Source organism: Rhinolophus sinicus, linkage group LG13 (assembly GCF_036562045.2).
Source record: "Rhinolophus sinicus isolate RSC01 linkage group LG13, ASM3656204v1, whole genome shotgun sequence".
NCBI classification, from domain to species: Eukaryota; Metazoa; Chordata; class Mammalia; order Chiroptera; family Rhinolophidae; genus Rhinolophus; species Rhinolophus sinicus.
Window position 1 is genome coordinate 31,942,834 of NC_133762.1, and position 13,399 is coordinate 31,956,232.

The window sequence follows — 13,399 nt, forward strand, 5'->3', positions numbered from 1 at the left end:
CTGTCCCAACTGTTGATTGGAGAGAGAGTTAAGGTTTAATGTAAATGAAGTTAAGATTGTCTTCATTTATAGTTAATTATCTATATAGAAACCCCAAAAAACACTGACACTTTTAGAATGAGTTCAGCAATGTTGTCAGATATAAGAGCAGTATTCAAAAATCAACAGCGTTACAACTCCAGTAATAACCAACAGAAATGTAATAAAAAAAAATATAGTTCAACAGCACTAAAAACTGTAAGGTCTCTAAGAAAAAAAGGTTTTTAAAATGTGTAAAACCTCTATGGAGAAAATTACAAAACAATACTGGAGGAAATATTCAAAGACATGAATTAATGGAGAGGTATAACACGTTCATGGACTGGAAAAACAATAAGATAATGAAATAATATTAGTATTTTCCCCCTATTAATCTACAAATTCAATGCAATTCTAATAAAAATCTCAAGTCTTCATTGGAACTCGACAAATTTATCTAAAAATGAATACAAAACAGCACAGAGCTAAGAATAGCCAAGACAGTGTTGAAGAATGAGATGAAGGAAACTTGTTCTACTGAATAGTAAAATTTTACAAAGCTACAGTAGTTAAGATAGTATCTTACTGATGAAGAAACAGATAAGCAGACCAATAGGACAGAGAGTCCAGAAACAGTCTGACACATATATAGAAATCTGATTTATGAGAGAGGGGGTAATACAACTAAATACTTCTGGGACAACTGGTTATTCATTTGGAAAAAACATATTAGATCTCAACCTCATATCATACACAAGAATACATTCTAGTGGATCAAAGGTCAAAATTTAAAAAGGAAAACTTCAGAAGTGTTGGCAAGGATGTGGAAAATGAACTTGTACTCCCTGTCGGGGGGACTGGATGGTGGTGGTATAAACTAGTTCAAATACTTTAGAGAACAATTCGGAAATATAAAGAATCTTTGAGGGAAATTTTCATCCATATACACACAGAAAATGTGTTTATTCCAGCACTGTTTATAATAGCAAAAGATTATAAATGACCTTAAATGTCTCCTGACAAGAGGATAATTTTTTATATAATAGAACTCCATATCGCAAACAAAAATGGATAAATTAGAAGTGTATGTCGAGATGATAAACTCTCAAAACCAAAGCTGGGTGAAATAAATACATGGCAGTATGATCTCAATAACATACCTCATTTAAAATTAAACCCTGTAAAACAATACCACATGTTGTTTATGCACACATAAATATGCTGTAAAAATACAAACACACACACGAGAATGAAAACATTAAGTTCATTATAGTAATCTCCAGGGAAGGAGATGAATGGTACACAGCGGGGCTTCAACTGTGTTTACATTAGAATAGTTTTTACGCAATGAAAGAGGTGAATAGGACATTATGTTAAGGTCTGACACATTCAGATGGTGGGTGTGAGTATTCGTTATATTATTATCTCTTCTTGTGTATTAGAAGCATTTTATTGAAAATAAAACCCCTAATGCTCGTCCCTATTTTTATCCAAAAAGAGCACACTGCTTCTGCTGGCAGTACAGTTAAAAACTATTCAAAGCACCGTCAAACTCCAACCTCTGAAGATCTCACTCTTCTGCTGAGTGGGAAATAGCCGAGGAGGATTGGCAGAAAGCTGAAGAAATCACATTTCTTTTTCCCTCAACAGTACCACTTGCCAAGCTTTTAACCATCTTCACGACTCTTAGGATCCCAAACCAGCTGACTAGTGTCAGCCATTCTGTCCTGGGCATAAGTTTCTAGGCAGGGCCTACATCTGGGTGATTGGTAGGTTCACTGCCATAACCATCATCCAGAAAACTGCACAAATCCCTGTGGCGCACAGGAGCTATCTGGGTATTGTGCACGATAAATGGAGTGAGTATGTGTCTGCCCCTGAGGTACTCCACCTGGCTTTTCTAACAAGAACCACTACCCCCAGCGACTCTCCTACAACCAGCTCTAAGCCTGCCTGTGAGCAAACACAGAATACCTCACTTGCAATCTGTTCACCTCTCTCCATCCCCACTGCCACCATCCTGTTTAGGCATCACCACTTCTTGCCCGGAGTATTACAACAGCCTCCAACTGGTCCTCCAACTTCTTGTTTGTGTCCAACCCAGTCTCCACAGAGCGGCAGTCAGAAGGATCAATATGTCACAGGTTTCTCAAACACAAATCTGGTATTAAGCCCCTTCTCACCCTTGAAAACCCAGTGGCTTCCTATTGGATTGAGGATAACACAAAAAAAATTTTCGGAAGCTTCTAAAGATGTGGCCTGCTCCCTATCTAGCCTCCCCTGAATTTCCTTCATATAGTTGTTCCTGATCTCTATCTGTTGGAAATAACTGCTCTATTTATCTAAAGCATTTGGCATTTTTCTTTCTTCTATTTAATAAAACTGAACTCTTACTCGATTTTCCCACCAGCCCACAAATTCTTTGAGGGCTAAAACTATTGTTTATTCACCTTTGCAGCCTACAACTTTGCCGTATTTCAGAAGGGGAATGTGACATGTTTCTTTAAATGACTTGACTTCTGCTCTCCATGAGGGTTCTCTTTCTGATTCTATTACTCTGAACTAGGAAAAGTGACATTTTCGAATTGAAGAAAACATAGATATTTTTCTCATCAGAACACAGAACTATAGGCTAGAAAATGTGCACTTTATTCTCAATAAGACATATAACCTTTTGAGCTATGGCTTTCGTATCTTAACAAATGTTTAATAACTTATAAACCAAGATTACAAAGGTCTTTAGTCCCAGTCCCTTGAATGTAAACACTCACTAACTCCTTGACTGTTTTCTTGTGGAACCCGTCTCTCTCTTTAGGCTGCTGTTCACATTTCCATAGTATAGCTCAGGGAGGAAGTCCGTGGGACTCTCCCAAGCAGGGTATGCATAGCAGACTAACGAGAACTGACTGCCCTTCCAAAACAGTTTTCCCATTTCAGTAATAGTATCAGTAACTAACAATACAGGGGGAATACAACAGTTGATAGTGTGCTTTCACATACATTATCCCACTTGTTCCTGATGGAATCTACTCAGATGAAACCTTAGAAAGCCAGAAGTATGTAAGACTCTAGATCTTACAACTTCTTTCTGGATTCACAGCAATTATTATTGCCTTCCTCGTAGCCAGGAGAAGTGAGGAAGAGAAAGGGTGCTGCAGAAGCCAATATGCATTTACCACATTCTGACCACTGGAAGTGAAGCGATGTGAAGGCAGAGACTGCATCTGTCCTGTTTACCTACACAGTGCCTAGCACCATGTACACACTGTGCCAGGCACATATCAGGATTCCAGCAAATGTTTGTGAATAAATGAATAACATTGCAATGTAATGCAGAAAACGGATACCTCTGAGAGAGGTCACCAGATAATGCTAACCATGAAAGTACTTGCCTTCTTTTTTGGGGGAGGGTTTTTAATTTGTCAAAGTTGATTCTAGAGGCCAAAATATCACATTTCAACAAAAAGAGACTACCAGTCCCACTAACTGGTGCCGCTTTTAGCTACCCCTTACCTTGATTCGTGAACTGGGGTTCAACATGATGTATTTAATGGAACCTTGGATGTTCTCTGTCCAAGAAACTAGCCAAGTAACCTTGTTATCATGTCGGACCTCTTTCCATTTATGTCCTGGAGGAGGAGAAGGAACCTTGGCATCTCTGTGGAAATAGCAAAGCAGGAGGGCAGTCAAATCAGGAGGAGAGAGGCACAATTTCACCTTTCATGACCTGAAGTGGATAAATCTACAGAGCATTTATAAGTTTCCTCCTCACCGGTCAATACATAAAAAGCACTTGGAGATCTATACATGGAAATACTGTACTGCCCCCTAAACAGTGGGAGATGTCCCCAACTACTGAGAACCACGGAAGCCCCGCGATCCATTTCCGGCCCCAAGGGTGCCCTGCGCTCACTTGCTGCAGTTGATGATTATGTCCTCGGGCAGGATCCGTCGCTTCAGCATGCCCATCTTGGGGTGGTTGCCACGGCCCCGGAAAAGCCCTGGAGGTTCTATCTTGAAGTTGGCAATCCTCTCTTTGTGGTTATCCATAATACAGAAGCCATATTCTTTCAGTAATTTTTCATTCTCCTCTTTGATTTTCTGGAAAACAGCAAAGAAGTACTCAGAATGGATTCAAATGGCTGTTCTCTACTCAGATACTGTTATCTCTTATGTGATAATAGGTCAAGGTAAAGTCTAAAAGGTACTAAGAAATGAATTCAAATAAGGGAAAACCTCTAACAGAGTTTTCAAACTTGAATACAATAAAATTCCCCCAAAGATCTATCTGTAAGGATTAACTTCAACTATAAATTCAAAACTGATTCTCTCATCTTTAAGGATATACGTTTATGAATATGTTACCTAGGTATTTTTAAATGTAACTTTAAAAATCAACACCATTTTTGTTCAATGTATCAACATGGGGGTGGGGAAGAGCCTCTGACAGGGCCTCATTCTCTAATAGGTTCCAACATTTAGCTGAACAGCATTTCACATGGGTTTTCAAACTCAAACAAACCTGTTATGGATTCTTTCCTAGGTATATAGGTACATACACCATGCATTCTGTGACCCTTGTTCCGAAAAGGCAGGGGAAAGGATCTGGAGCCTCGTTACCCTCTGCAGCCACTTCATTCATATTATACTCAGCAACTCAGTTTAAGTCCTGCTGCCTTGTGGGTAGAAACAGGTTCAGAACTTGCTGGCAGCAGGTGTCCCTGGCTGGGCTCTGACAAGGGGATACTTAAGAAACCTCCCTATCTTTGGATCATTACTCCAAGAACAAAGCTTCAAAGTGGTTTTTAAGTTTAAAAACACCCCCGAAATAAATAATAAACCAAATTTCACTAATTTGGAATAGTGAGAAAAAACACTAAGCTGAGACTGAAAAATCTGATGCAGTTATCATTCTTATAGTAATTCACAGATTTTAAACTAAAGGTCAGATAGGCACAATCAAACAATGACTTACATAAACACAGTGGCCTAAAAATATGCAAGTCTTATAAAATGCTGAAACTACAGGGCTTTGAAGTGCAAAGAATTTCTTAAATTCCTTAACACTTGGACCTCCAATCTGGAAAAAAACGAAACTCCAGCCTGGATTCCTCCAGATCAGGGGTTGGGAAACTTTTTCTAGACAGGCTCGAGGGCCACCTGGTCTCTGTTGCGACTACTCAGCTCTGCCACTGTCGCACGAAGGCAGCCATAGATAACATGTGCACAAGTAGATGTGGCTGTGTTCCAATAAAAGCATTTTTACCAAACAGGATACCTATCGTTTGCCTCCCAGTACTCTAGAAGAAAATGACATCCCAGCTGGATACTGGACATATCCTTCAGGAATGACGATGGCCAAGGCTGGAAGGTGGATACGAATGACCCTGGCTAGATTCCAGTGTCACACAGGTCAAAGAACAGGGTGGCACACGGCCTTATTATTTTATCTGTTATAAATATCCAGGAACCAGAGTGGGGTAGGTATTTGAGTTACTGACTGGTTTTCAAGTAAGTAGAGCACCAGGGTTCTTATATTGAGCCATTAAACAAACTGCTTGTTCACAATTTTAAGCCTACATAAAACACTGAAGAAAATGTAGATTTTACTAGGTTGAGACTCCTAAATCTTTAGCAGAGAGCCATGTAAAATGACTAAAGTCAAAGGTGTGTCATAAGAACCAAAAAGAAACTTGGATGGACTAATCACTATTCCAAAATCCTCCAGAGGTTTAAAAAATGGTACCAGTTTTTCTTCCTTGCTCATCTGTTTCCGAGCTTCCGCCTGGGCTTTGAAATACTGGCTCATCTGGGTAAAATCACATTTGCTAAGGTTGGTGATAACATTCTTCTCTTCATTAGTCATTTCCTAGTCAAAAGAAAAAGGGGGGATAGAAGAAGAAAGTAAATACACTAATTAAGCCCCCAGATTTCCTTGCAATGACAGCAAAGCAGCATTTTTTCAGTCAAAGGTGTCTGGACAGGTAGTCAATCTAAATTAGTGAGTTTTGAAAAAAAGAAATAATTTTATTACTTTGTTCTATTATACGTTATGTTTTTGACAGAAAAATGTTTAAAATGATTTATCATTTAAAAAGGTAACTCTTACATAGTGTCTTGGATTCCTCAGCACACTGCCGCAATCCCCCAGGCATCTGGATACCACAGTTGGCGAAACATGACCACATGCCATTTGTTTCAGTAATGAGAAAAATAGTCCCATACTCATTCTCTCTCATTCTCTCACTGTCCCTGCCCTATTCACTTATTAAATCTTATTCCAGAACTATTCAGAATATAAACTTCAGCTCAGCCTCTGTCCACATTATTCAATTGAGGATCATGAGATTGTTTAAAATCACAATATAGATATAGAATACATGGTTTTAAGAACAGAAAGTACCTAAAGCAAATAATCAAGAATCAAGAGGGACTGGGAGGGACATCACTTTAGATCTCCCTTGGCAACAGCAGACACAGGGTGGCCCTGCAGACACAAACTTTCTCTTGCTCAACTGGAGCTGAGGGTTTCCGTTTGGCCTCATCTGATAAAGTCCCTGCTGCAGCCATGTGACAGCTGGGAGGGAAGAAACGTAAGCATTCTTGTTGGCTAAAAACCTTATGTAATATAGTAAATGAGCAAAAAAAAAAAAAAATGACTTTTATTACAATAAAATTAATAAAACTCAAATTTTATGTTAGGGAATTTTTTGTCAAATTATAGCTTATTAATTAGTAGTTGATCAATATTTCTGCAAGGTGCTAGGATATCAATACATGCGCTACATACAATACCTTTCTCCAGTCTTTAAAGAAATTTTTCCTAAATATTTCCTTAGTAGTATATTCATGATCGAGCATTTTTGCAAAGAACGTAGCTACTTCTTCTGCTTTGGGGCTCAGCTTCATGACTTTACCTAGAAGAAAAAATTGTTCCAGAAAATGAGATGTAGTGTTCATGTCCTGAGTATAAATACTGAGCTCTGGAGAAATCTGCTTTAATAATGGTACCTTCCCAAGATATACAAAGGTCTGGTCACACATGGCAACAACAACAACAAAGACAATACTCTGATTTATAGCTACTTGTATAAATGCTCCTTCTCTTTAGCAGATATTTACCTGGGTCATTCTCTGGAGACTATGCCAGTAAATTGTTCCCAGGTGCCTGCTCAGGACAGGGATGAGCTGGGGGAGGCCCAGTCACTCTTCCTTTTCCTTTCAGCAAGCAGGGTCCTTTACACCTCTTCAATGGTTTTTAAAAATCAAATTCTCACAGGGACTCCTGCCACTGCTAAGCTAAGCAGCTTCTGTTCAAGAAGGGGAGGAAAGGATAGGGCAGGGAGTGGAAGAAAGGAATTGTGGGGAAAAGAAATAGGCATCTTTCTTCTTTCGAGTTAGGTGGGTGGAATATGAATAAAAAAAATATATATCCATAGCAGGCAAGCCCAGATATCCCATATGAAAAGTCTAAATAAGACCTTCCTCTAGAATCTTGCCACTCAAGGACCAGCAGGATTGGCACCACGTGGGCGCCGGTGAGAAATGCAGCATCTCAGGCCCCGCCCCAGTGCTACGGAATCAGTGGGTACATTTTAACAAGGCCCCCAAGTAGCCTACGTGCACACTCGAGTTTGAGACGCACTGTCCTGGAATACAAGCATTAGCCCCTTTCAGGAAAAACGGACTCGTCTAGAGCACAAAGGATGACTGATGCCCCCATTTACGTGTTTAGTAAAAGCCCTTCTAACAGAATTATGATGTCACACAGTGTAAAGTAAATCTGAATGGGGCCTAAGGGTTTTGTGTCCCTTAAGTAGTTGATAAAGCAATAAAAGACAAGTACTTGGGAATTTAATTTACTTTTCAAATGGAGTACTTTTGAAAGTACTTTTAAGGGCAATTTCCATTTTTTTCTTAAAACTTTACACCACCACCTGGAACTAATTCATGGCATAATAATTTGGCTATACTTAAAATGAAGTTAAATACTATTCTACTACCTTACTGTTATTACATAGGTACTGATAATTCACCAAAGACTTTCACGTTTACTATAGAAAACTATAACTTAACCAGAAACCCATTCATTTGCAAACTCAGAAGATATCTCCTCTCATGATGGTTGGGAGGTTATCATCCCTGATTACAGGGATGCAGGGAATTGAAACACAAAAATGAAACTCACGGTAGGCAAAAAGAACCTGCTTGGAATCCGTAACTTAAAAGGCCAGTAGGTGGCGCTCCTTCCCCCTCTCAACCTCCCAAGCTACAGACACGGGAATAGGCAGGCTTTCAAGGGTTTCCTGCACTTCGGAATGTCCCCATTCAGATCTGAACCAGAGTTGCCAGTATAGTTGTAACATGCTTACAATATAAAGGAAAACATTAAGTCACTAGAATGAAATAAAATAAATGGCAAGAAAGAATGTACACTGTTCTCAGGTCTGTTTGGTATACACTAAACAGGTTTTCGTTTTTTTTAATGGAGACTCTGGGCAATTTGAATTCTGTCCCAACACTGGAAGCAATTTTGAAACTTCCTACTTTAGACGAGCTGTCAAAGATGAAACCCCAGCTCCCAGCAGCAGTGGAGGGACGAGGACTTGCTGGTTCCTGGCAATGGTAGCACTTTGGTGGAAAAGGCCGAGCTCCAGGAAGAAGAAACTGCTGAGTCAGAGCTGAAAACTGGACCTTCTTAGAAGCAATTCACTGCTTCCGCCAGCTCATGCCCCACTTTCCTGGCAGGTTCTAAAGGAGTCTGAGAATTCACTTCCCTAGAGAGTAGGCAGGACTTACAGTAGTATCAATTTGGACTAATAAGACGAATACAACTTCTTGACTTACTGCAGAGTGGGAGTTTACATACAAAGGAAAGAAATTCCAGAGAAAAGACCATCAGAAAATATACCAGAGCCCGGGAGCTGGGGCTCTATGATGGAGGACTGGGGAAGAAGGGGAAAGGGACCATGGCAAGCAGTGATGACTGTTCAGGCTTTGGCTTCCCATCTTGAAAAGTAAGAGAACCCCAAAGAGTAGGGAATCTAGCTTTCCATCAAATCACTTTGAACCTCAAAGTGAAGCTTTACCAGTTGAGCTTTCTAAAGCTCTTGGTAAGCCCAGATTAGGGCTACAGAATACTGCACTTTAAGGACTCTTTTTCAAGGTCCTACGCTCTTTCTTTTCACTGAAGTGTTGACTGTGAGTCACGTTTAAGAGTCTCCAGGAATGACCCATTGTGAAGGCTAACAGTAGAACTGTCCTGTGGTCTCTGGTGAACACAGGTCAGAATGTTTCTTTTGAGGCGAGCATGTGTCACTGAGGCTACAGGGTCCTGCCAGACTGCAAACACCATGAGATCAGAGATCAGTCAATACTGACCACTGCTGGGTCTTGGTGTCTGAAGACAGACACACTGAACAAACATAGTTTTAAAAAACAAATTCCAGTTTGCCAAGTTCGACACATCCCTTGCTTGTACAACTCAGCCTTTCAGTATAAGCTACCACGTTGACCTTTGCTTGTACGACCCAGCCTTTCAGTATAAACTACCACGCTGACCTATAAGCATCCATGGCCTTGAGGTCATTGCTGGTAGACAAAGATGCAGAACTCTTGAGTGTTCATCACTGATGCTTTTCAGCAGTTCACCTGCTGAGTGTTTCTCAAAGTATGGTTCAGAAGCACCCAACACTACTCCACTCCTATTAAATGGGCCCAGATCCACCTGGGAAATCTTAAGCACATAAAGGTTTGAGGAACAATATACTCTAGCCATTTCTGGATAGAACTCTGGGAATGAGGGAAATCAGTTGATCATTACCATCTCCCAAGGACAGAAATACCAGTAATAGTTAACGGACAATTCTGAGGGTTCTAAGAGAAGTAGGCAGGGCATATCTTTAGAGCGGCTCATCAGACCTGACTGCACATACAGCAAAGGCATAATGTTCTGCTATGTAGAGTGAGTGACAGACACCTACCAGCCCTACCCAGCGGTGGATGGCAGACTAATCCTCAACCAAATACTCGTACTGTTTCTAGTGATGAGAGTTTGTCAGTTTGCATTGTATCGCTAAAATAAAACACTACCATTCAAGTATGGTTTTTCTAAGAATTCCTGCAAAGAATAACTCTTTAGAAATGAAGTTCAGATGAAAACATTTAGCTTGTAAGACCAAGTGCTGTGAGCTATGTGCTCACAGGACCTTTTTGAGACCATGTAGATAAAACATTAACAGCCCCTTTCTCATGGCACTTTTTCAGCACCAAATGGGCCTTTAAGAGTTAAATAAATACCTGATGACCCTCCCCCCCAACCACATGATGATAATAAAACAAAATGAAATAAACAGAAAAGATTATACAGCATAAGATCCTTCCTCACTTTCTATTCCTAAATAGAAACACTCTTTTCTTGGCCAAGAACTGGACAACCTTGGAACAACTCACCATCATAGTAAAACTTGACACTCTCTGGAAGAGGCTCATACGGTGGAGCAAACACAGGACCCTTATGTTCTAGGAATTTCCACTTGATGCCTTCAGGATAGCGCTCTTCTTCCCACCTTTCAAAGACAAGGTACAACCTCATTTAGTGGTCACTTCACCTGATGCAGAGATTATCTATCATCTATTAAATGCCAAAATTATCATATGCTCAACTGACCGGTGGGTGCTCTGGAATGACTCTGAGTCCCACATTCAAGGCCTGAATCAAAATAACCAGTGTCTTTCACTTTGAAAAAGCCAACACTCACAACAAATAAGATGGAATGGAGGAAAATACATGTCAACAGTTCAGTTCAAATACACTGGATACATAAGGTCATTACTCAAGGAACTCGGCAACAAGTGAGGACATGGAAATGGAAACAGTTGTTTCACCACAATGGTATAACAGTAAACCACAATGGAATACATGACAGAGGTATTGTTTATGAGGCTGATACATAAGAAAAGTCCTCCTGGAAATGGAGATGCCCGGTGAAGGTATAGGGGAAACAACCCTATGAGAAAGTACATAATGGAACAGAAGACTGGGAAATAATAGTTCAGTTGGGTTATACTGAGCTCAAGGTATTTGTGGGTTGTCTAGAGCTATCTAGCAGACACTGATAAGTGAATGTAAAGCTCAGTGCAAACAGCTTTTAAAAAACCTTTTTGTTTAAAACAATGATCAAACATAGAGCCATATACCCATCACCTATGTACAACTATTGTTAATGTTATGTTAAATTTCCTATTTTTTGCTGAGCCATTTCAAAGTAAATTGCAGTGTAAATAAATGTTTCAGTAAACATATCTATAAAAATAAGCATAAGCATATTTTCTCACATAACAATATTATCATATGTAACAAAAGAATTCCCTAGTACCATTTTAAAACCCTGACCATATTACAAACTTCCCAATTGTATCCAAAATGTACTTTGTAGAGTAGGATCCAGTTAAGGACCACGCACTGCAATTGGTTGATATGTCTCAGTCTTCCGTTCTCCAGAATTATACAGACCTCTTACCACTACCTTCATTTTAAGAGTCAGCCAGTTGTCATACAAAGAGAATATTTAAAAACTTCACCGATTTTAATCTTTACTATTTCTACCTTAAAATAAAAAGCCCTACAGTTCTACAGAATCATTTTGAAGACCAATTATGTACACTCTATTACTTCCCATTATCTTCCAACTCCAATATTTTAAACAAAGTTCAGAAATATCAAATAAAATTACATACTATAAAACCAACTCAGCATATGTACTCAAATGATTTTTGACAAGGGCACCAAGACCACTCAATGGAGAAAAGGACAGTCTTTTCAGCAAATGGTGTTGGGAAAATTGGATATTCACAAGCAAAAAGATTGAAATTGGCTTATCTTACGTTATATACAAAAATAAACTCAAAATGTATCAAAGACCCAAAGTAAGAGCTAAAACTATAAAATTCTTAGAAGAAAACATAGGGCAAAAGCTTCATAACCCTGGATTTAGCAATGATTTCTTAGATGACACCAAAAGCATAGGCAATGAGAGAAAACTTAGATAAATTGGATTATAAAATTTAAAACTATGCATCAAAGGACACAATCAACAGTGAAAAAGCATCCCATGAACTAAGAGAAATTTGCAAAGCATATGTTTGATAAAGGGTTAAGATCTGGACCATATAAACTACTCGACAGCAACAAAAAACCCAATTGAAAAATAGGCAAAGGACTTGGATAGACATTTCTCCAAAGATATACAAACGGCCAATAAGCATCTTAAAAAAATGCTCAACATCACCAATCATTAGGAAAATATAAGTGAAAGCCACAAGATACCACTCACACCCATTAGAATGGCTATTATTAAAAACAAAACAGAAACCAGAAAGAACAACTGCTGAGGAGGAATGTGGACAATATGAAACTCTTGTGCTCTGCTGGTGGGAATGTAAACGGGTGCAGCTGTATGGAAACTGCATGACGGGTGCTCAAAACTTAAACACAGAATTACCATATGATCTAGCAATTTCACTCCTAGGAATATACTCAAAAGAATTGAAAGCAAGTATTCAAATACTTGTACAAGAACGTTGACAGCAGAACTATTCACAATTGCCAAAAGGTGGAAACAACCTAAGTCTCCATCAACAGATGAACGGACAAACAAAATGTGGTCTATACATACAACTGATTATTATTCAGCCTTATAAAGGAAAGAAATTCTGATACATGCTACAACATGGATGAATCTTGAGGACATTTTCTTGCTAACCCAGTTACAAAAGGACAGATATTGATGATTCCAGTTCCATGAGGCACCTAAAGTAGGCAAACTCACAGAGACTAAATAGAACAGTGGTTACCTAGAGCTAGGGGACAGGGGAATGAGGGCGAGTTACTGTTGGAGCTTCAGTTTTGTAAGATGAAGAGAGTTCTAGAGATGGATGGTGGTGGTTCTGGCTGTACGGTAATGTGAATATACTTAATACTTAATGGTTATGATCGTAAATTTTGCTATTTTACCACAACTAAACATAATTTAAAAAAATAAACCTCAAAGTCAAGATTTAATGAAATCTTGGACCTGGAAGAACCTTAAAGATCCTCTATAACCAACCTACCACTTGACAGATCTAATACTGGCAGGATCTCCCAACTAGATGTTGGCATAAGGCCTGGATGCAGGCACCCACCCAAGTCCCCGAGTCTATTATTACTCTCCAAATCAGAGAAAATATGTACATATGCATGTATGCATGTGAGAGCAACTGCAAGAAATCCATCTATAGCAATCACAGCATAACGGTGAGGGGACTTGTGCCCTTCTTCTCAACTCCAGTGTTTTTAAATTAAGACTCCAAACTGTTTTTAATAATTCCTTCTATTCCA

The 13,399-nt window shown here is 39.2% G+C and overlaps 1 protein-coding gene across 1 annotated transcript in view; it reads right to left on the reverse strand.

Annotated features, from left to right (window-relative positions):
- Positions 1-13,399, reverse strand: part of TOP1 (DNA topoisomerase I) — an 80,796-nt gene that overhangs the window by 15,938 nt on the left and 51,459 nt on the right. Inside the window, exons 9-13 of the mRNA XM_019749059.2 lie at positions 10,471-10,586; positions 6,814-6,935; positions 5,765-5,887; positions 3,932-4,119; positions 3,532-3,676 (exon numbers count right to left, since the gene is read on the reverse strand). Coding sequence (XP_019604618.1) covers positions 3,532-3,676; positions 3,932-4,119; positions 5,765-5,887; positions 6,814-6,935; positions 10,471-10,586 — 694 coding nt within the window. The remainder of the gene's footprint in view (positions 1-3,531; positions 3,677-3,931; positions 4,120-5,764; positions 5,888-6,813; positions 6,936-10,470; positions 10,587-13,399) is intronic.